Source organism: Mugil cephalus, chromosome 17 (assembly GCF_022458985.1).
Source record: "Mugil cephalus isolate CIBA_MC_2020 chromosome 17, CIBA_Mcephalus_1.1, whole genome shotgun sequence".
NCBI classification, from domain to species: domain Eukaryota; kingdom Metazoa; phylum Chordata; class Actinopteri; order Mugiliformes; family Mugilidae; genus Mugil; species Mugil cephalus.
The window spans coordinates 15,087,174-15,111,702 of NC_061786.1; the positions used below are offsets into that span (position 1 = coordinate 15,087,174).

At 44.9% G+C, this 24,529-nt stretch overlaps 1 protein-coding gene across 5 annotated transcripts in view; it reads right to left on the minus strand.

The window, feature by feature from the left end:
• Positions 1–376: 376 nt before the first annotated feature.
• fermt2 (FERM domain containing kindlin 2) overlaps positions 377–24,529 on the minus strand; it is a 37,533-nt gene continuing 13,380 nt past the window's right edge. For 2 of the 5 annotated variants that reach the window (XM_047610663.1, XM_047610662.1), the window contains exons 3-17: positions 22,738–22,971; positions 16,480–16,608; positions 14,129–14,161; positions 12,249–12,474; positions 12,055–12,157; positions 11,722–11,829; positions 8,437–8,571; positions 7,893–7,942; positions 7,226–7,350; positions 6,959–7,065; positions 6,649–6,867; positions 4,446–4,466; positions 3,628–3,752; positions 3,367–3,508; positions 377–2,550 (exon numbers count right to left, since the gene is read on the minus strand). In XM_047610663.1, coding sequence (XP_047466619.1) covers positions 2,377–2,550; positions 3,367–3,508; positions 3,628–3,752; positions 4,446–4,466; positions 6,649–6,867; positions 6,959–7,065; positions 7,226–7,350; positions 7,893–7,942; positions 8,437–8,571; positions 11,722–11,829; positions 12,055–12,157; positions 12,249–12,474; positions 14,129–14,161; positions 16,480–16,608; positions 22,738–22,971 — 1,931 coding nt within the window. In that variant the 3' untranslated portion in view covers positions 377–2,376. The remainder of the gene's footprint in view (positions 2,551–3,366; positions 3,509–3,627; positions 3,753–4,445; positions 4,467–6,648; positions 6,868–6,958; positions 7,066–7,225; positions 7,351–7,892; positions 7,943–8,436; positions 8,572–11,721; positions 11,830–12,054; positions 12,158–12,248; positions 12,475–14,128; positions 14,162–16,479; positions 16,609–22,737; positions 22,972–24,529) is intronic. The other 3 variants (XM_047610665.1, XM_047610664.1, XM_047610666.1) reach the window with 3 other exon arrangements.

Genomic DNA, 24,529 nt, shown 5'->3' on the forward strand with positions numbered 1-24,529 from the left:
AGTCCTGTATTTACTCAAATTGGATCGATACCAAAATTCCCAGTATTGCCCACACCTACTCTGAACATCAAAACTGACCACTGTTCTGACTGGCCTGGCCACCAGCCACATGTCAAAAGATTTACATTCACGAATGAAATTTTACAATGAAATCTACTGACTTTGAGAGTTCATTTCATTTTTCATTGTTAAGAGGATCTTGTAGTTTAGATCTTTGTACTTGAAGCGGTTTACACTAAACTGAGCCGTAGAGGGTTTTTTATTTTTCATGCTTCCTCTTAGCTACACAGCCAACCTAATTGTAAAAACACCCGGTTCTCATTATATTAAGCCTCGAGGCAGTGGCAAACATTACAGAACCAATGATGCATTGCAATCAGTTTAAATAAAAATTACTTTATTACTTTTTTTTTTAAAATAAATGCATTTTTACAGTCAGAAAACAGAGCAGCAGGACATGCACCGCTGCTCCCGACACTGGAGGCAAAACAAAAATGACATCTGAGAAAAACGACAACAACAAAAAAAAAAAAAAAAACAGACTAGGCTTGGTTTTCTCATACCTCTGTTCATATTTTTTATTTTTTTTGCTGATCTGTCTCAAACTCCAGGATCTCCTTCATATGGACATTATTAAATGGCACACTTCAGTTGTGACAAAAACAAAAGACGATGTAAGCGTTTTAAAAAGGCGCTGAGCGGGTCAAATTGGCAGCAAAAATACACATCGTTTTTTAAAAAAAACAACAAAAAAACTGCTAAAACAATGCAACTCAAGAGTCACCACATGGACAGTTTTTAGCATGTGCTACGAGAGAAAAGCAGGAAAAAAAAAATAAAACAGAGCACAGACGCAAGAAAATCAGGGCACATAACGAAGGCTTTATATATTTAAGAAAAAAAAAATGTACTCGACAAACATGTTACCCAAACCTGGAGCTTGAGACTATGTGTTATCTTCATATATATATTCATTTATCATCTGAAAACTCAGTAAGACCACGTAACATAAGCAGGGCACAATTCTGAATACTACACATGTTGACAGATGGCTTACCCCCTTTTTTTCTGAAACTCCAAATCCCCCCAAAATGCAGAAAAAAAACTGTACAATTCTATAAAACGTTTGTGTTTTTACATTAGTTACAAAAAATAATACTTCATTCTCTGATCCTTCATACTGAAGACAGAACAAAAAAAAAAGAAAGTTGCATATTCATTCTTTAAACTCTTGACCTTTTGCTGGTGTGTATTGATAAAAATGTTAATAATAATAATAATCATAATAATAATAATAATAATACTATATGGTGTGTGAGAAAACAGAATAGCTCTAATTTTTTAAAACGGCGGTGCAAGGGAATTGTGGTAGTGTCCCTCCTGTTATGTAGTGTACATGCACTGAGGCGTCTGCAGTGAGAATCTCCAGGTGCTAAAACCATGAGACAAAAAACAAACATCCCTCCTGACAAAGTTTGTCACGACTTGTTTTCAAGGAACTAATATCACTTTTTTTTTTTTTTTTTTTTTTTTTTTAAGGGGGACGTTTTCACTCGGATTCTCAAACCAACAGGACACCTGTCCCAGCGCACCAGGTGTAGTGTGTGTTTTCACACATGCTTGCTTTTAGCAGTCAGTTAAATGCAAAGTGAGTCAGAAACAAAGACAAGCAAAAAAAAGAAAAAAGAAAATGTAACAACAGCTTATTTATAACCAGGACTGTAGAAGTGCTTACAACTTCAAAGAGGCTACACATTTCATAGAGTTGGATAAGACGGACACGTAGAGCTGCAGTGATCGGCCGCTGCTGTTATAGAACTGCTTCTCGTTCTTTGACTCTTTGATGAAGGATAAATAATTGGATATAAACGCGGCTTATGTCAGCTCTTTTAGTCCAGAGGAAAGAGACAGAGAGAGGACAGCGAAGATAAAGGTTCTTTGGGATTACAACTGATTGGTTTTAAAGGGTTTGTCATGGACGAAAGTTGGTGGCCGTCAGTCCAGGAGGAGAGGAGACAGGTGGTTGTAGGACAACGCACAAACCTCCTGGTACAGATTTGTGTTCAGGGGTTCGTCTGGACTGCACCACCAGAACATTAGTGTAGTAAATGACCTTGTCAGAATTAATGCAAAAACAAAATAAAATAAAAATAAACCCCAATAACAATAATAAAAAAAAAAAGAACGGTGTCAGCCATGGCAATAAGTCGTGCTGCTCTGGACTCTTCAGCGCAGCTCCAAACAATTAAAAAGACTGAGATATAGTAAAATTAACCCCACACAACATGGTCTCACCCCGCCCCCGCCCCCCCCCCAGCCGCTCCCCTCCTGGCCCCCTGACCTGCAATCGCTGACCCGTGGGGGTCTGGGACGAGCTCAGACCCAGCCGCTGGTCAGCTTATAGAACATTTCCTCGTCTAGAGACTCGTTCTGGTCCTTGGCGCGCGTGGACAGGAAGATGTAGCCCCCGATGAACTCGTGGACCACCTTGCAGTCCACCTCGGCGCAGATGAACGACAGACTGGGCTCGTCTGCGAACTCCACGGTCACCTGAGGCACACAGAGAGCACAGCACACAAAGTCATGATCCGATAATAGCCGGCCAAATGAGATGATGTCTTCTGATGATGGACTGCAGAGAACACGAAGCAAAATAATTCTATTTGGGTATTACTGGTATTCTGTAATTTGATCAGCCATAACTTTATGACCACTTTCCTTAATACTGTTTAGGTCTCCTTTTTGCGTCCAAAACAGTTGTGACTCATCAGAGAATGGACATGGGCCCTCTGAGGGCGTCCGGTGGTGTCTGGTAACAGAACATTATTAGTGGGGGCCTTTGAGTCCAATGGGTTGAAGGGAGGGGCCTCTGTGGATCGGGTTTGTTCCAGTACATCGCATGAAGTAAGAGGCTCGGTCACCAGGTTTAGTTCTTCCTGTGTGTGTGAATGTGTCAGGCTGCATCCTGCTGGGATGGGTGGGGGTCCTTGGTTTGTTCTAGGTGAGGGGTATATGTCTAGGTAACATCTATATGAATGTCAGGTCAAGACGTTTCCCAACAGAACACTGAATTGTCAAGATGGTCAATGTTATTTACTTCTCCTGTCAGTGGTTTTAATGTTGTGGCTGATTGGTTTATTGCCCTATATGACTTTTGATAATTGCCAGAGATCAGGTACAGAACTAGGACTACCCTAACCCTTACATGCAGTCAGTCAGCCATAAAATAAGGCATCTGCTGTTTATATCACCACAGAAATGTACAAATAGAAAAAAATAGATTCTCCATGAATCTTACAATCTTGCATGTGACTGTAGGAAGCAGATAACTTTAATATAACACATCACTTTCTACGGGTTCCCCACCATCTTGATCTCCCAGTTGACGTTCCACTGTTTCATGTTGCTGAAGCGCCAGGTCTTGATCGCATCTCCGGTGCTGGCATCCATCCGGATCAGACGGTTGTACGTGATACCGATCAGCTCCTCCCGCTTTCCACCCTGGAACCTGCCAGTCGAAAGTGTTTAGATCAAATGAGCAAATAAGTCACCGTCAGCGCACGAATCCAAGGTGGAGTGCGTGTGACGGAGAAATGAGTGTAAAGATCCATCAGCGGCAGAACGTACTTGGCGAGGAAATGAGTGATTCCAAACTCGGGCAGGGACTGCCACGCCTGGATGAAGCGCATCTTGGCCTCGATGAGGCTCATCTGGGCCACGTTCTGGTGGGCTTCAAGAATCCGGGCTGAAATCTATACCGAAAACAAAATAGCACACATTAAACGCATGGATTTTTTAACGGTTCACACCATTTCAATAATCACAGCACACTTCCCGTCACCACACTTAAACCACCCGACTGCCACCAAGCCCACACGCGTCCAATATGTTATAAAGCAGCAGCTAACTCCATAGAGCCATCACAGTGTCAGCCAATGAATAAACAGTGGACTTTCACAATAAAAGTCTACAGCTACAAAATAGACAAATATAAATGTATGAGCGCCCTGAGAAGGCAGAGTAAAGTTTAATGAGCCAAGGCAAGCGTTCAAACTGTGTCAGTTTGCATGCCTGTGAAACCTAATTATTTTCAAGACTGCAGGTTAAGAAATTAAAGAAATCACAAGTCTAGAAAACAACTGTTTGCTTTGCGTGTCTGTTTATGCATTGTGCGTTAAATGGGCTTAAACATACAACAGGGCTTCGTGGTTCATTTATTTCACCCACAAAGTGCAGAGCTGCCCCAATTATTGTGTTATCTTCCTGTCTCGCACCGCGCTGGAAACACGTTAGAGCTAATGTCGAGCAACATTCAGGATGCTATCTACTCTACCGTGACATAGTAAAGTGAGGCAACCCAGACACAAAAAAACTGTTTAGACTTCACGCGGTCATGCACGTGTCTAAGACTTAAAGGCACCCAGTGGACACACAACGCGACTTACCATGTCCCTTATATAGCCTGGCTGAGGATGGGAGGTAGGAATGGGAGGAGTAAAAGAGACGCATTCAGGAAGAGGGAGAAAAGAAAGTTTGGACAAAGAGAACAAGCACGTAAGGTCACGACTGAGGGAAGAAGAAACATTAAAAAAAAAAAACTAAATGAAAAAGGTTTGAACTGTAATAAATGAAACAAAGTAGGGGGGGGGGGCTGTGGAGCTGAAGGGTCATGCACTATTCAGCCACAAGAAGAAGAGAACAGCAGCATTCAGGCTGTGTTTAATTTATAAAAGAACAGAGGAAAGGTTATGCAACATTTGTGTGGTCACACAAAGGAAGTGGGTACTTGATGCGTATCTTGGGCCTAGATGATATCTTTTTCATTCTTTACAAACGCCCACAATGAGCCACTAAGAACAACGTGCGATTCCAGTTTCATCCACAAGATGGCGACGTGTGCCAGCAGCGGTAGGAGCAGACTGACAACGCCTCAGACCTCCTGGAGATCACTCTTTAGTCCCAAATGTTTATTTTCTGTGTAAATGCATAAGTTTAGTCAGAAACCACTCTGGCCCATGTAATCTAAAAATTCCTGCGCGTGCATCCGCTCGGAGGCGCAGCGCGGAAGTCTCCTCGGACAAATCTCGCAACAGGAAGTCCAGTTTAAAGGAAGATGGGGAGGGGCCGCGGCGGACTGCAGACTTAACGGGCTTTTCCCAGGCAGTTTTCCCGCGCAGCATTCCCAGGCACGGCTCATTTCCTGATGCCCCACGCCCACTCCATGAGTACACATGTGTGCGAGTGCATGTCCACAGACACATGCTGTACCGTACATACGCCATTAGTCTTTGATTGTGCGCCTGGGGATAGCATCTATCGGGCTGGGGCCGCGCCGGAATGAACCACAGACAGACAGACATCCTACTGAGCCAAAAAACAAAAACAAAAAAAACTGCGTCCTGTTAAACTTAGTCCCTGTAACACGCAAGTACGTAAAGTACAGTAAGGAGTTTTTTGTAGAGTTATAGCTGACTCTCTCTTTCTCAGAGTGACAGAAGGTAAACCCAGAGACCGGCCAGTTCAATCGGGTACATTTACAACACGCCACCTGGATTCATGGCTGTTCTAGCAATTTTACCTTAACACTCACTGGTCACTTTTACAGTTTGCTAACCAGGGTCTTTTATCGGGCATGAGAAATTAATTTCATGTAACTGACCCCTCGTGTATACTTGATTTTTTTTTTTTTTTACTTTTTTCAAAGCAAGAGTGGAAAGTGAAACAAGGAGAGAAAGAGAGAACTGAAATCAAATTCTTTATTCTCTAACAAATGACTGTGCGATATGTTCAGCGGAACTACGTCGTGCGTTTCCTGAATGGGAGAGGCATCAAAGAGAAACACTGTGCCTGCACTACGCACATCTAAATCTTCTCTTCATGCCCCGTGTCGTGTCATAATTCCCGCTCCACTCGTACGTCACATTCATTCCCACTCCTCTGATCCCTCAACTCTGTCTACATCACTCTCTAGACATCCCTGATGTTTCAGGCTGTGGTCCAGACCACCATATGTGAGTCATCATTTACTGTACCGGCTGCCTCCCAACATCCTTCCAGCAACATTCCCATTTTCTACTAAAATTTAAACAATTCCAGATTGAGTAAGCTTTAGGGAGGGCGACCAGCTCGTTTGCCCATCCCCAACTAAAATAGGCATGGCAGCCGTGTACTCAGCTGTTCCAGTGTACACACACACACAAACACACACACACACACAAACAAAAGCCTGTCGCTTACAAGCGAATCAGCTGGGCACGCTGTAGGGTCTTCCTAAAGCTGAAATAAAAACACTCAGAAACTAAAATGTTTTGAACAGTATGAAGATGTTTTCTACTGTTACTCAACATGTCCTTATTTGCTGCATCTGACCTCTGCCCTCTCAGCATTACAGCAGGTACAGTGTTTGAAGCGTGGCGAGCGTTGTCCTGGTTTCCCCTCAGACAGAAGGAGTCAGGGAGGAGAAAGGGAGGGGAGGGAAAGCAAAGGAGGGGGGGAGAAGAGGCAGGGTACATTCCAAAGCGGGATAGCTGTGATGCCAGGAGGCGCCCATCTGTTGGGCAACTTTCTTTTTTTTTTTTTTTTTTTTTAAAACCTTTCGTAATTCTGTAAAAGGAACCTTAAAGAGCACAAACACACGTATGGTTTTACCTGCTTGTTCTTGTACTTCTTCAAATAGCGCGGGGACACCAGGCATTCTGGGTTGATGTCGGTGGTGATGGGTTCGATGAACTGAGGGTCCGGGTTCATGTGCTGCATCTTGAGGAAGGACAGGATATTCTGGACCTCCAGGTTGTACGAGCTGTCGGCCATGGTCTTCCCTTTGGAGGCCAGGCGACAGGCAGCCATCCAGTGAGCGTACTGTTTCTCCTGGAGGTGAAAGCGTAAGCAAGCGCAATTAATGCACGCGTTAGGAGACGAGAATCGCGGAGGAGAGAGCATCGCCGGGGGTCGCTCCTACCGTGTCGCACCGGAGCCAGATCTCGTTCATGCCATCGGCCACAGGGATTAGCAGCTTGATGTTGAATTTCTGACCCGAGATGTTGACATCTGGCGTCACCTCACAGCCTACGCAGAAGGCGGGAGGAAAGGAGGTCAAAGGTCATACCCATTTTTCAGACCCACCACCACTTGAGATAACACGCTTGGAGCAGGGGAAAAAAAAGCATCACATTCTGGCATCGGCACGAAATTTCATATTTGTGTGTGTTTGTAAATGTTTATTCACCTCTGAGGTTCATTTGGTGTGCAGGTGTCCCGTGAGACTCCTCTTTACTCTTGTAACAGGAAATCGTGATGTCCTTGAATGTGCACCAGTACTGCTTGTAGCCCTTCAGCGTCAGTTTCTTGGGTCTAGAAAATATGTAAGAGATCGAGGTGGACAGGTCAGATGGGTCGGAAAAAAACCCCAAACACTTTCACTTTCTTTATTGGAGGTCAAGAGGAAATGTGGGGGAGGGGAGATCAGAAATTAACACAAAGGAGAAAGAAAAAGGAGGAGTCAGCAAGGAAAATAGTCAGCGCTGGAAACAACATTTAAGAGGAAATGCCCCCTTGATATCACCCCCCCCCCCTCCCCTCCAGATTTTACATTTTATGAGACAACCACCCCAGGGGCCACCTGCTTGTCAGCACAAGCTTCAAGCCAAAAATGAATATGACTCAAAACGAGCTTGATCCAACTACAATAACTGGGAAAAGCCAAACTGAAAGCTCAGCCTTTGGCAGACAATCCGACGTATTATACTGATGCAGAACAGGCAACAAGTCCAGGAAATGTTGCTTCATAGTTCTCTGATAGTCTCACCATCTTTTGAAGACCAATCTTTGCAAAAAAAAAAAAAAAAAAAAAAAAAGCACAAGGTCTTGTAGGATCTAATGGTTCTGAAACTTACTTGAAGACTCTGACATAGTCTGCTAGCTCTGGAATAGATGTGATGTCACCCTAAGGGGAAGAGGAAAGACCCATTGTTAGTATAATCCTGGTAGATTGTAATTTCACAGTAAAAGAACAACAATAACCTCACACTCGACTTTGTACGCTTTCAATGTCACCTCTCAGCAGATTACGCTAAAGACAATACTTCTTTATAACACCTCCGAGCTCCGTTTCCTCTGATAAGCCGTGTAAACTTAACAACTTTTCGCAGTAGGACGGCTGTAACGAGAGACGCATATTTTCACTTTAACTACACAAACTGCAGCCTTCATGAGGGCCGAGGTGTCAAATATCTTACAGCCGCGGCTCTTTTGTCGGATGCAGGTCTTATAAATGACCGCGCGGAGCTGCACTTCCAGGGAACTGACGTGTGCATCACTTGTGTGGGCTTCCTCCCCCGTTTATTGCAGCTGATGAAAGGTGACTCCGTCAGAATCGGAAACGAAAACAAAAGCGATTCATGGCCCTCACAATCGGTGATGGCGTTAGTGTCGTCATACCAGTGTGTTGGACGTCTTCCCTCCCTCCAAAGTGATCTCCAGGTCCGAGAGGGCTGCGTCCACCTCGTCCACCTCCTTCTCGCTGTTATTCATGTGGTTGTCTGAAGACATGATCGACAGCTTGTTGATGTGGTACTGAGAAAGAAAAAAAAAAGAAATCCGCTCCGTTAGGTCTATTTTTTTTGTTTTAATGATTTTTGAGAACTGCAGATTATTTACATAACATTAAAACCACCGGCAGGAGAAGTGAATAACATTGACCAACTTGTGACAATTCATTGTTCTGCTGGGAAACTTTTGGACTTGGCATTCATTACTTTTCATTACTTAGACTTGTACCACCCACTTAGATCAGACCAGGCCCCCCCAACCCCATAGCAATGACACTCCTTGATGGCAGCAGCCATTCCCAGCAGGATGCAACCTAAAAAAAAAAAATGGTTTAGGAACTCAAAAAAACACGGAAAACAGCACAAAGTGTTGACCTGGCCTCCAAGTTCACTATATCCCAAACTGATCAAGTATCTGTGAGATGCACTGGAAAAAGCCTGATCCACAGAGTCCCCCTCCCTGCAACCCATAAGACCCAAAGCCCCCCGCTAACAACATCCTGTTACCAGACACCACAGGACGCCCTCAGAAGGCCCATGACCATTCTCTGATGAGTCACAACTACCTTAAAAGGCCCTCCCTAACATCATACTGGGAGACCTAAACAATATTAAAGAGATGGTCATAATGTTATGCCTGATATGGTGTATCTTTCCTAAATTTTTAGATTTAATAATTGTAGAAAAAACTAAAAATATATGTATATATTGTGCACACTGTAACGTAACTGTACTTTTTGTCCATTAGTGTACCACTAACGATGACGTTTTCTATCATCTGGAAGGTTCCAAATGAAAAACACTTGAGACTTGGGCGTCTAAAGGAAGCGCGAGATAGACTTTGTTAGCAACTTGGTCAACAGTTTTGCTGATTTCTATAAAGTTTCCCGCTGTGTGCTACCGGTGCATAAAGGCTCCAACATCATCTTATAAAAGCAGAATTGGTGTGTGATAATTGCCATATAAATAGTTTAAGATGTGCTGGCGTTTATGTTAGCGAGCGCTGCCAGTATGCACCATTGACTTTACCAGCGATGTATTTTCACGAAAGGAACGACGATGAGGAGACTGGTTTCGGGGAGAAGATAGGATGAAGTGATAATAAGGCACTGACGGTAGAAATTAGTGCGGTCTGGATAGTGTGTCCTTAGCACGTCTCTCCGAGTTTCTAAATGCAATAAAACTGTTTTCATTGGACTCATGTGTGAGACTGTAGTGTGGTGTGACAGACTGCGCTACTGTACAATAGAAACAGTAATTCATCAGGATGAGGCCATTACGGAAACCTGACTGTGAGTCACAGACACTAAATACAGCTTGTTGACAAATGGTATTTATAATGTCAACCCATAACCAACCCCCCCCCCAACCAATATATGAATGAACAGCTGTTGAGAGTGCGGGAGATACAGAGCACAGTTTGAGACGGACATGGGAGGCTATGGCCCGGATAAGGTTACAGAATGTGGAACAAAGGGCTCGTCAAAACACTCGTCTACCTCCTGATTCTTATAGTTAAAAAAAAGAAGATTCAAGTCTTGATATATAAACCCAAGGGGTTCTTTAGTATTTGTGTGCAAGATTGGTAGAGTTCACGTATTCATCTGCCAAGGTACAAAGCACAATCTGTCCTGAATCCACATCTGTGAGGTCAGTTACTGCTTTGGCTCTCGATTACGTCATTTCTGCGAAACATCCAGGTGATACCAACGTATCAACACCAGCAAACAGCACGCTGGATTTGGACAATCACTGCTCTGTATTTAGACTCCAGTATCCCTCAGCAGTGAAACCTTAGCCAAAAACTCTGAGCTCACACTACCCAACAGAAACATAGTAGTAGCTACTGACGCGCTAACAGACAGGTAGCAACAGAGCGGGCACCGGTCTAAACACCCTACTTGGATGAGCATCTCTCTCAGGGAAGAGCGACCAGTTAAAATTATAACCAGTCTGATACAACACACCTCGGAGTGTGAGAGGGCTTGTAGAGGAATGCGAGCTGCTCTATGAGGCCATATCATGCTGGGGTGGGTGGTCTGGACTGAGGCATGGGGTCTTGTGGCCCGAGATGCACTATAATTACCCCGGGGGTGAGGACAGAGTGGCGTCCTCAGGTCTTGGCACCCATAGTTTATGAGGGTCCGAAATAGCAGGGGCACCACCCCCTAAGACTACATGTGGTAACCTGAGGGGGCAAAAGGGGTTCACATCTGTACATCACTTCCTCTGCCGCCCTTTATGTCCACATTTCTATTTCCTCCGATGTTCCTTCAAACTAAGGATAAACCGATCAGTTTCAAAAGACAGAAATTTGATAATTATACAATGTGGATGTTTGTTGAGGAGGTAGTAGATCGTCATGCAGTACTACCAACTTAATTCACCACCAGAATATAAACAAAAAAAATCCCATTTCAGGACATAAACGACATAAGACTGTTGGAGCTTCTACGAGCTAACCTCTCCTCGTTACATGAGGCCTGTTTATTGGGATAATAAAATCACACAGTGCACATACGATCACCACGAATACAAGTAAGATAAGACAAGCCTCTCATTTCCAGGAGAGGAAATTTTGTTTATTTAACATCAGATTAGAACTCGGGTTGATCGAAACTGAGTATAAAAAGATCGGTATCAGATCGGGGGGAAAAATTATATGTTGGAGCCTTTGCCTGAAAAAATAATAAAAAAATTAGTTGTTACTTTTTCATATCTTTGTCATAACGACAATGCACCACCCCATTTATCAGGTAATGAAGTTGACACTTCACTCTATTTCTCTATGTGAGATAAGCCCATCATTGTCTTCAAAGGTAATTGCTGTTAATTATTCATGAAGCCTATTGGCTCACTTACCATCTATGAACCGAGTCAAACATAAAGGGAAATGACTAATATTAAAAGATCCTGACAGGCCCCGTGGTAATAGCTGTGATGATGCCACCATTAATATGCCAATACACAGCAGCCAAGTTTTATTTTGAATACCGCAGCAGAACTTGCAGCCAGGTGGCTTATCTCCACAACGCAACACCATCCAGTTCATTAGTTCGCAATTGAGAAAGAAATATGGCCACTGGCCAATTGAAAGTGGACAGCCGGTTTTCATTTTCTGATTAAATAACACGGAAAAGGGGAAAATAAAGATCCGCACAGCGCATCTTCTTACCTGCAAGGCAGCAAACATCATCATTTCCTCCTCTGTGCACTCGATCTCCTCCAGCAGGATGGCCCACTTGGACTGTTCGTAGAGCTGGTTCACTCGGATGGCATCATACTGTGGACACAACCACATAATAAGAAACACTAAATATGGTGAAGCAGCAGTTAAAAGGCAGTTGAAGACACATGGTAACAGTTTTTATTAAACAAATGTCAACTGAACTGCCAATTTTAGCTCACAATTATGTTATTAGCAGAACTTGGAATATAATTCAGATAATTTTGTGAAATCATTCAACATATGTCAGAGATAAGTTGAAGCTTTATGAGTGGGGTGTACCTTAGGGTTGAGGTCAAAGAAGCTGTGGTATTTAAACCTCAGCAGCAGCACCTCGTTCTCCTTCACATCCTGCTCCATGAGAGACCTGGATGAGTCCAACCACCTGCCCACATAATTCAGAACCGGGTAGTTAGAAATTGCGTCTCTTGCAGCTGTGCCCGAACAGTTGCATTAGTGACCAACGCTTATCTCACCCCTGATTGATTTTGGCTTTGTCCAGAAGGGACTGGGGCTTGTAGAGCTTGACCAGGATATCGGGTGAGTTGATTGGCTGGCTGACCGCGAGGATGCCCGGATTGCCCTCCGACAGGGGGCTGTCTCCGAACCAGGCGGAGGTGGGCGACAGAGGGCTGCCGTCCCTCGAGTCATAGGTGGGTGTCATAGTCTTGCTGTATAAGCCTGGACTAGAGTAGATGCTCCCTGAAACAAACACAACCACCAGTTAGTCCCACGTAGTAGAACAGAAAAGTAAACCATCAATAAATTAATGAAATAATCATTATTTTTTATAATATATTTGTTGCCCAATATAGTATTGCCACATCACTAAAACAGCATTAAAAAAAAAAAAAAGGGTGAAAACACTTCTCAAAAAAGCACACACACTTGCAGCCTAGCCAGATCAGCTAGCGGTCAACAACACCATGTGACTGTCAGCCCATACTTTGCAGCTGAGTGACTTTAGCAATGTCCTCCTGCTGATGGCTGGACTGATGTGGATCAGCATGCAGATGATGCACAACATGATCAGCGTCACCCACTTACTCACAGTCAAAAAACCTGCAGGAATGCACTGCACACGGCAAACTGCTGCACAGTTCAACCACAGGAGAGGGGGAGTGCGAATATACGGGGGGGGGGGGGGAGCACCCTGATTAGAACATAACATGGCTGTAAAAATTCTAATAGTTTATCCAAATATCAGATTCATTTAAATGTTGATTTGTGCGCATACTTATTCCGTAGTTTTCCGGGACTTTCGCAACAAACACAAGCTACGAAAAGCGAAGCCACTTGCATTTCCTGTTGACTGTCTTCTGGAGTATTTTTGGACACATTCCCCTCCATTCCCTCTCTCCCTCTGTAGGGCCTGGGTCAAGAGGCAACACTAAATCACTAAATCCCCTTTTGAAACCAGGAAGTGGGCTCGGTTTGTGTTTGTGAGTGTGCACGTGTGTGTTTGTGTTTGCGAGCTGAGGTCATGAGAACAGGGTGCAGGCTATGGCCACCCATCCCTCGTGGGGGAGGAGGGGTGTTACTGGCTATCTTTCAAGGCTTTCCCCTGATGCCGAGTTCATCGGGTCAGCGAGAGTACTCCCATCTCCCATAGGGTCTCTTGAGGAATGCCAAATATCCAGAGAAACCCATGCATAAGGTGAAAGCCGACAGTCCATTAACAACACAACTAGGCCTCCTCCATCCTGTTTACGGACTCTCCAATGGCAGCGAGAAGGCACAAAGAATGTTAACATGACTTTACTCCCTAATGCTCCCACACTGGGGGATTCACAAAGGGCTTAGATGGAAGGAGCTGGACCACCGTCAGCTGTTAAGACTAGAAGTAAACCGTGAGAGGGTTGTCAATAAATGAATGAGTCTCTTGTGGATTTGTTTCAGTTACACACAGCTTCTGTTTGGGCTGGTAGTTGAAGTATATTTAATTCGTGAGCATGTGATTTTCTAAATAAAAGTACAGTTTTGTCCTACATATAACTTGACTACTTTTAACCACCCGCTGCTTCCTAAAGCGAAACTTTCAAGGGCTAAGGAGTGATGGGCTATCCCGCACATCAGTCAGCAGGCGCAGCGAGCGCGGAGTAGCTGAAAGGAAAGTGAGCTCGGAGCTAATTTCTAATAAGGCTCAAAGCCTGCATCATGAGACAACGCGAATCAACTGACTTCCCCCGGAGGAGCGGTCAGGTGACTCGGCTGCTAGTCCCAAAGGTTACAGACGTCATGTGACCTCAACACTCCAGCTGTGGGGGGGGGGGAGTGGGCAGGAGGGTAAGGACAGGGAGGCGAGGGTGAGGAAGCAGTGCTGAAGAGAACAGGACAGAGGAAGAGGAAAGCTTACCTTTGACAGGTCCGATGTATATTATCTCACAAGCTAGGATGAAAAAAGAGAGAGTAAGAAGAAGAGGAAGAAGAAGAAGAAAGACAGGAAGATGTGGAGGGAAGGAATAGAATGGAAACACCGTCAAGTGGACAGGTTTGGGACTGAGAAAACTCTACAGGAAAAGAAGGGAAAATAGGAGGAAAGACAAAAGTTAAGGAACACAAGAACGAGGCGATCGGCGGCATTTCCACGCACGGTGCCAACCGCTCGCCTCAGAGGGGATGACTCAGTTTTACCCTCTCTGCGGAGGGAGATCACCCTGGCATGACAAGCGAGGTTCACTCGTTTCCATCCACCCATCTAGAAGCACCCAAACGCGGCGCGAGTGATCGAAAACGCAGGCAGGGCGTTGGTCAACGCGACCCAGCCCTGCGTGCACAGACTGCAGCCACTCGGCTCGCTGAGAGGAAGGGCAATTAGACACGACGGGCACGTCGAGATGCGGTGGCCCAGACAGACTTGACGGACTGGCATCACGGCAAAAATCGTGGCTCTAAGTATGAGTCACGGCGACAGCTGAGGATTAGTAACATGGGTTTTCTACCGAAATGGCAAAATTGTGTGGAGTGCTTGGCGTGAGTGAGCAGACAGACAGGGGACGTGAAGTTTCCTAAAAACTGTGTTTAAAGATAGAGATTGAGGTTTTTGGAAAGGAACTGCATGTCTGCAAGTGGAATTGAACACTCATGTAATGCACCTCGTATAACCTTAGTGTTTATCATCCATGCCATTTGTTTCTATGGTAAAGTGGATCACACTGTGCGGGCTGCGTATTCCGCACTGTGTCAACCTTTTTGGTAACAAACGAGTTACTAAAAACGATTAGTGAAGAAAACAATTAAATCTTCTACTAACATCTGTATTAATTATCAATTAATCTACCAATTATTTTCCTAATTAATTACTCAATCAATAAAATGTCAGAAAAGTGAATTCATATGCAGTATTCAAAACTCAAATAAATATCACATTTTATGTCTGTTGGAGATAGACTTTCTGTTGGCTGACAAATCACTGCAGCTAAACAGCTAAATAGGATTAGTCGTTGTGAAAGCGTTAGAGGGGTGGGAAGGGAAGGCTATGGTGCTGATTGCATCTTTGCCTCTGTGCAAAGCCTTGTGATTTCTATCAGGAGGCCTGGGCTCAGAGGCCAGCTCTTCCCCACAAGGGACGAAAAAAGGTCTTACAACTTGGCCATGGGATCCACGCTCTAACTGTAGCATGTGATCTGACGGATAGAGGACGGCAGGAAGCGCCTGTGTGTACGTATGCATGTGTGAGAGCACACACACAAAACCCAGAGGGAGATGGTGACAGTAAACAGATTCCGCGCATTCCTCTTGAATCTCTCTGCACCATCTAAAAGTGTGACTACATTCACCCACTGGGAACGACATGTATCTGTACCAGAGGCATCGCATTGGCACACCCTTAAAATGTAATGATGCAACTCTGGGTGTGATCATCAGATGCTGTTGTCAACAGGCTGCTTTTTTCCCCCAAAATATGGAGAAATAGATGCATCATCTGTGAATCACTGTCAATTCAAATCTGCATGTCAGGTGAAGTTGGTGATGGCCAAAAACGTGAGGGTTAAAGTTCACAATGTCGCTTTCCGCCCACATTTGAGTACATATGGCCATGTGGTGGTTAACTCTGCAGGGCAGAAGACTCTGGACACACAAAGAGTCTCATTCAGAGTCTCGTGTCTTATAGCGTTAGCATTTTTTGGCTTAATGCTAACTGTGTGACAGCGGCCCGGCCCGTTTCGTTCTGCTCCTCCCCGCTCGCATGGTTGTTGTCAAACTCTCGTCGGAAGGAGGGAGGAGGGCCATTATAGCTGCACTCGTGTAGCCTGGTTTGGGTTTAAAATGGCAGCGTGACCAACTATGTGTGGAATCTCAACCATGCTCAGTCCTCCCTGCCAAGGAATTGGGAGCCATGGCTGTAGATCCCATGCAGGCCTCAAACTCACACATTCATATTTGGTCACTAGAAGAAGGGTGCAGCGATCCGGAGTTTTCTTAGCGGTTTTCGAACCACAAGTGTAATGAGACACACAAAAACGTTGGGAGATGCTGCGTGGGAGCCAGCAGAACCTGCTATTCAACCTGCTGCTGGAGGGAAATGGGTTTTACTTTTTACAACAAAAACAAGACGAAAATGCCGAAAAAAAATGTAGATCAGAACCTAAAAAATAATGCATACACTTAGTGAAGAACAAAACATTGTGTTTCAAGGAAGATCATTTCCTGCATTAGCTAAAAAATTCCATGGCATAATTAACATAAACTGTCAGTGCAGCTCACCTGATCCAGGGGTTAACAGTGGACCCTCGAGCTCCAGATCGTCATCCTCTGCTTCTTCCAACTTTTTCTTCTTCTTCTTGGGGTCCCGGGGCTTGCGCAGTAAAGATAGCTCCTCTGGGTGGCGGATATCTGGGCGGAGAGGGAAAAGTCAACAAGAAAGTTAATTTTGAAATCCTTTACTAGCAACAAAGCCACACCAGCCTGGACAATAAGACAGGCAGGTTCTGAGGTCACCGACTCAGTAAACATATACAGTAATTTGTGTTTTTTCAAACTACAGGCTTAGGATAAACCACATGACCTCTTGCAGAGCACGCAAACAATGGAGAGAGGCTGCATAGTAGTTGAATATAGTTTTGAGAAATCCGAGCCAGAAGGCGAGATGGAGTAACAGACAGCAAAGGGAAAGTGGATGGGTAAGAACTGCGTAAGACAGCTGTGCACATGAGGGGTGGAAAATTGCAAATCCCTTTTCTCAGGGCCTCTGCAAATCTCGCTTTAACTGTAATCCCCAACTGAGACAAGGCAGATCCGACCTCTATCTCCCTCTAACCATTCCTCCTGTGACTATTACTCAAACAGAGCTCCGTTGCTTTTGGTCAGTAGCGGGACGACGCAGCATTTATCACGAGACCAGAAATTCGTCCTGACAACAAACAGTCTCCGTAAACGAGAGGAAGAGCCACATCACAGATCTGCGTGTGTAAATGGAAGAGATGTGTGCATGTTCCCACTCAGACAGCGAGACACCACACCGCACATAATGACTAAAACAGATCCGTCTCCATCCCCTGGCTTCTTCCACCTATTTTCTCTGCTTCCCTCGGGCTCGGAGGCCAGGGAGCCATCACTCAGCAGCAGCTATGACGTTTTAAGATCGGGATCGGGACGGTTCTGATGTAAGAGGGAGGGGGGAGGGGGGGGGGGGGGAGAATGTGTCAGGACCAGAATAGATGGAACTAGTTGAGAAGCCTGCACATCTGGACCCTCGGTCGCGTTTGCTTTTCCTCAAGCATTCCATAGAAATTAAGCCGCGAGCTAATACTTGAGAGCACCGTGTCATTATTTTCACTTCGTCGTCCTCGTCCGTTTTCTCGAAGATGAAGGAAGCCGAACGGCATCGCAGACCGATCGAAGAGATCGCGGAGGGTGTTGAGGAAAGCACAGGCTGAGCAGTTGAGGGAACGTCTTGGCTTGGTGAGAAATCTTGTTTGGTTTGTGTAACTAAAGCAAAAGCATTCCAGGAGTTTTAAGAACTACCAGATGGGAGCTCACCCCCTCTCCCGCCCCCCCCCCCCTGTTCTCGCTCTGCTGCAGCAGCGGAGCACGGTCTCCTGTGCCCTTATACAGCCATGCGAGTTTCTGGTGTGCTGCTGCTGCTGCTGCTGAGCTTTAGCTACACCGAGTTATGCAAGGGGGGCCAACACACACAGCGGAGCGTGCGCCGGGATGTGAGGACGTGGTGTCTCGGCGAGGCACCGCAGAGGCATGTGGCATTTTACTACGACGTCACCGACCGATTATGATCTCACCGAAAGGTTAGCCTTTCGGGACGAATCTGACAGGCGATGAGGAATCCAACGCAATAAATATTTATCAGATATTCGATATTGTGAAAACCTCATTGTTAGACGTGTGGCTGTGCAAAGCAGCGACAGGTTTCGGGATCGATTCTCAGAGAAGATAATGTCATTTCAAGTAATGTTTAAAGCAGTTCTACTGCGGCCTCGGGAGAGTCGAATGGGTGGGTGGCGTAAATACACTGACGGATACGCATTTTCCGTTACTCCCACGGAGGCGGTACTAGCACTAGTCAATACGGCTGAGATTGCAGGTCTGCTGAAGTATCAACAAGCTGCTTCTGGATTGCTTTGAGTCTCCTCAGATCTCCAAATCAAAATAATAATACGTCACAATACGAATGAAGTTGTAGGCACGAGCAGGACAGCGCAATGTCCTGCATACCATGTGGAGGAAATAAAATAACTAATAAAAGCAGGCTAATGGGAAAACACTAATAAGTAGTATTTTTCGGATACGCGAGCCTTCCAGTTTATTTCTGCTGACATCCTCAGCTGAGTGCTAAATTGTATGATATGGGAATAATTTAGTAATGACTTGCTCCTACACTCACCACATACTTTTGGCTTGTGTCAAGAGGGAGATAGAGAGAAGGGGGGGTGAGTGACGGTCAAGAGCGCTCGAAAGGAGCTCGGTTGATTTCCATTAGAAATGCAACGACACCTCGATGATGAGAACCCAAAAATTCCGTCCTGCAGACTTGTGGCAGTAACCAGGCCCGACGCCAGGGGAGAGCGGTTGAACGGGAGCCAGCTGGGGCTCAGAAGATTTACTCCTTGGAACAGATGATTCACCGAAGTGAGTAAGACCAGCCGCGGAACAATCACAAACAACGTCACAGTCTAATTTTACCGCACCGAAGTTTACCGTTTAACGGCGAGAGTCCCTACATGGACAAAAAAATTAAAAGAGGACTGATTTCATCTTTTCTTTTCCAACTCTGCATACCTCCAAATGTTTTGATCGGCGCTCGGCGAGGCGGACTGATCAATACTCGGAAACAATAAATCAAATATTTAATCAATGGAAGACTAAATACAGAAAAGGTTATAAAAACACAGTCTCAGTCTGAGGGGAAACAGATCAAATTTTCTGGATGGTTTCCGTTTTAGGAATTTACTTCGCGACAGCTACACTGACGCTCTTTTTGTTTTGGCGTTCATAACAGACTATCCTAGACGGTCATTTAAATATATATATAAGAAAAAAAAAGACTATTTCTTAAATCCAAGCAATATCAAATGGATTTGGAAAAAAAGACAGTAGTCATCGTCATCTCTCAGACATATGGCTAAAAAGGTGCTAAAAGGACACACAAACGGGATAATAATTCACTTTAATTTGGGATTTAGAGATGAGGCCAAAACCTCAGTGCTCCTGTGTTATGACAACAGAAGCCAGCCCACTTGGGTCCAGTCAAGCAGCCCACAAGGCTGATGGGCCATAACTCTGCTGGACCAAAACGATAGAGTAACAATCCACACAACTTCAGAGACAAAGAGGTCTGACCAAAAACTTTTTCTGCAAGAGACCTTCCCAACTGTTGCAATTCTGCTTTAAACCCACGCAATGTCTAGGTCCCTTTCCCTCCCTGCCCGGTCATCCTTTCCTCCAGTCTTTTTTATACGACTCCTAACATTGCTCCAGAGAATGCTACTGTGTGTCTGCTTTCCCACACATGGAAGTAAAAGGGTGCTTACACACTGAGCTTAAGTGTAGCAGCCTGACTCTCATTACTGTGAAGTGACACTCCGCTGAGACAAGCATCCACCTCAGGCTCCTAGGTCCAGTCATGTGTTAGTCAGTTGTAAAGACACACTCTGTGCGCAATTTCACAGGAACAGTTAAAGAGCCTCGAGTCCGAGAAGGACGTGAAGGATGCGTGTATGTGTGTATTTAATGTGGTTAACGTCAACGGCATGAGTCCAAGTTGTCTAGACGGGACAAACCAAAGTACGACTCAACCTTCTCAGAGCAAAAAAGGCAGAATGTTGAGATGCCAAAGATTTTCTTTCGACAACCATTTAGAAGATTTTGTTCATATGAGCAAGCGTAAGATTATGACCACATCCCTAATATTGTGTAGCTCTCCCTTGCGCTTTTAAGGCAGTTGTGACTCATCAGAGATTGGTCACTGGCCTTCTGAGGGTGTCCTGTGGTATCTGGTAACAGGATGTTGTTAGTGGGGGGCCTCTGGGTCCCATGGGTGGACGGGTGGGGGGGGGGCTCTGTGAGTCAGGCTTGTTCCAGTGCATCGTACAGATACTTAATCAGTTTGAGATAAAAATGAATTTGGAGGCCACATCAAGACGTTTTTAGTTATTCCTAAACTGTTTTTGTGTGTGTGTCTGTGTCATTGCTATGAGGTGGGGGGGCCTGGTCTGGTCTGGTCTAGGTGGGTGGTACATGTCTAAGTAACACTAACATCAATGTCAGGTCCAAAATGTTTGCCAGCAGAAAACTGAATTATCACAACATGGTCAAAGTTATTCACCTCTCCTGTCATGATAATTTGATGTTGTGACTAATTTTGCAGCACTGTAAACTGAATATACTTTTGGAAATATTGGGAAAATCATTTGCTCTAAGAAGTGGAAATAATTGTTAGCCGCATCCCCGCGCATTTACGCAACGAACAAGAGGTCTGAGACCACCCTCAGTCTTCTAAAACACCAACGTGGTTCAAGAGAATTCTCAGAAATGTTGGTGGCATTCAAAAAACAAAAACAAAAAAAATCTTGCAACTTAAAGTGGAAAATCCCAGATGCCTTTTATACACTATCAACTCAACAGTGGAGCACAGGAAGAGGGGGCAGCCAAATGGAGTTAGAGGTCAAACCAGGAGGAGGAGGACTGAGCGACTTTAATGTATTACAGTGCATCAGCCTTTTGCTGTGTCCTCTTTTTACCAGTCAGCACAGATGGACCGTGTCTCTGTCAGATAACAGCTGCTTTAGACATGGGAACAAGCACAAGAGTGTTAACTTGTTGTGGTACGCGGTTTCCTATGCGTCCACTGCGTGAGATATTCACTGCCAGCATTCGATTGTGTTAAAAAGTGAATAAGAGCGTTATTCTGAGAAAATGAAACACATTTCCATTGCAAAAGTGAAGAAGGCGATATGTCAAATACTACACCAGAGGACTTGGAAATAGTTTTGGAACAGGAAAATAGTTGCTGTGTGGCCAAGTGACCAGACAAGAGCGGAGCAAAAAATCCATCCACAAAAATTAGTATGAGCGCATGAACCAGAGCCAATGGCAAGCTGCTCGTCATTGAAAAAAATCTCCACTGTCTGTCTCCCTCCGTTTCTATCGGCCGGTATCGCTGCCCCTCCCGTTCTGCTGTCTGGAGCGAAGGCCAGTTGGACAGGTCTCGTCTCTTCCTGTCCCCTCTGATTCTCTGCAGTTTGCAGCTCGCAGGCAGTCAGCAGAAAATGTGCACAGGAAATTGTCGAACTCAATGTTGCCCAGATAACAAAAAAATGCTTCCAGGCCAGCTGTAAGTTAAGTCAGCTCTCGTACAGCCACGGGAAGGAACTTTCTCACCGTCAGTGTTATCAATGGTACAGAGTACGTACCCTTTACAGGCGCCATAAAATACTTTGCCACCATTTTGACACGTTCCAAGTCAGTTAAAATTTAAACTCTGTGCGGCTGATTTATGACAGAAGCGGCATTCCTAATCACATCTGGCCAGTAGAAAAGGCTACAGGCCGGTTCCTCCCCCTCTCAGAGCCTCTTTGTACATCTACACTCAATAAAATGTGCCATTTGTTCTTTCATAGCAGGCCTCTCTGGGCTCCAAATTAAAAACAAGGTGCTACCTGTAGACGCCAATAAAAACACGGAAAGCTGCGCCGGAGCCAGCGTTCTTGCCTGCTGGACACAGTCCAGTGACAAAGACACAACAGGTGTGCTGTGACCCCGTCTTATGAAGGGATTTTAAATGGGCGGGGGTTCTCCTAAAACTGCAAACTCTGCCAGAGATGGTGTCTAAGAAGCAGGGGCGAAGGGAGAGGGTGGATGAGTGGAAAAGTAGTAGGTCAGGGGTTGATGAGGTCCAGCATGTGACCTCTGACAGGTCTCTGACAAGACAGTGTGGAGCCAGTGACAGAAGATATCCATAGTGTGTGTGTGTGTGTGTGTGAGAGAGAGAGACCCTTAGGCTCTTCTTTTAATGTGGGGGATACTTAAATTTGGACCTGACCTCAGTGGAAGAGATTGTACGTAAGCAAGACAGTGCGAGTGTCTGTGTTTTAAACCTGAGGCAGATTGATAACCTCTGTTTACTAAACATGACTGAGACCGATGGAGCCCTGGTCGCAAGGACATGAAACGGAGACTGGACGACCAGTCGGGAGACGTGACTCCAGCATGCAGAACTTAGAGCGTGTTTAGTAAACACAACAAAGTGCCAGGGAAAAACAACGGGAGAGGAAGGACATGATTAGCTTCATGCAGAGCATTTCTAAAGCTTTACTAAAAATACTAAAACCAGGGGAAGTATTTGGGGCGGGCGGGCAGGACCACTCGCTGTGTCTTGGAAAAAAATAACGATAATTCCAATAGGTGTTTGTAAATAAGTCACACTGTATATCACAATAGCTTAATGGATCTTTCCCCACATCTTAGGAGAAAGTAAAACCTGACAATGAATCGCCCGTTCCAACTCACTGAAAGTTTTGCAGATGTCGGACACGGCCTTGAAGACCCGGTCCGAGAAGTTGACCTTGACCTTCATGTGCTTCATGTTGGGCAGCTGGAGGCGCAGCAGTTTGTGTTGCGGCGTGAAGAGCAGCCTTGCGTCGGCCTGGATGCCGTACTTGTCCAACGTCCAGTGGGTTTTCAGCAGCCATGTCTTCTTCTTCTCCCACCACAGGGCATGGTCCGACCAGTCCTTCTTCACATCTAAAGATACAGAAAGAACGGCAGTAGATGAGTTTCAGTGTGTAGATGAGTGTTACACGCTTTATTACACAGACAATGGACCGTTCCCTAAGGGAATTCATTGACAGCAAACTAAAGACTGAATCAAACACCCTGTACTGACCTACGCTCAACAAATGTGTCTCGTGAAGGCTAAGGATCAGATCTGGGGTGAAGGGACGATCCAGAAAAGGTTTACACGGGGGCGGTGAAGTCAAAGTGAGAGGGAGGAGAGGACAGAGTGTGTGAAAGACGTCGCTGTTTGCGCGACACTGTGGGAATATCAGGTTCATGCCTCCCTCTTTGTCCCAAAGTCACACCGTGATCCCTTTAAGCAGACACAAGGCACCCAAAACCCCACATAGCTTCCAGGGTTTTGCTCCGCGGGGGCTCAGCACAATGGGGACAGACCTATGGTCTCATGGTGTATGTGTCTGACTTCAAGGGGAAGGTGAAAGCCGCAGGGATTTGGGGGAACTCGAAGCATCTGGTTTGCAGATCACCGCGTTCTGGCTTCTTTACAAGCAAGTACAGATGATGGACTAAAGTTCTGTTTGAATTGCAAATCACTTCAAAGAGGCAGGTAACAGTAAAAAGGCTGGAATCCTTTTTTTGGCCATTTAATGATGAGATATAGTCATTAAATAAAAGACAAAAACAGTCGAATGATTTACTTCCCGTCACCTTTTAGAGCGTTTAAATTATCCACCAACTGTGGATACCTTAAATTACCTTAGGTTCAAGTGCATCTTATATTATAGTTGAGATGAGGTGAACAGGCCTATATCTTTTAGTCTATTATATAACTTTCAGATATCCCCCGAGCAGTGATATCATTACTTCGGCATTATTCCAGGAAGGCACTTCCCAGAGTGGTGTCTCATTTCCGTCCACCCACATTCCCCTTCATTGCTTCTCCAGCTTGTCCTTCATGTCTCTCTGGGTCTTTATCCACGCTCACTGAGTCACTGCGCCCAGACAGAGATCCCCATTTGCCTGAAGCATTCGATCTCAAATGTTTTAATGAGTCAGTGGGAGTATTTAAAAGGCATCGGGGAGAGCATGTCATCAGTCAGAAATTAAAAAAAAAAAAAAAGAATGAAAAGAATATAAAGTTAAACAATAGCATGTATAAAAGGTTAGAAAAAGTATTTACTTCACCACCACGTGTTTTAATAATGCTAATTTGCACTTTACTATATTGCTGCAACTAATCGCTAATCAATTACTCATCTTATCATTCAGTCAAGGCTGGTAGCACATTAGATAATGTACTTATTACATGAGGAAGGACACAGCAGCTAATGGACAAACTGGAGGCATAATGGATTACTTTAGTGTAGATAGAGCATAAACTTCACATCAACATGGCAGTTTGAATTTTTTCCCATCGTAATCAAACACTGATGATTCTTGTAACTCATTCTATAAATGTTTTAATATACCAGTGCTAATGTCACGAGACGCGACGCTGAACGCTGCTCTGCGCGCACCTCTCCCGACTGTCAATCAAACAGCTTGGCGCCATGGTAACCTAAAC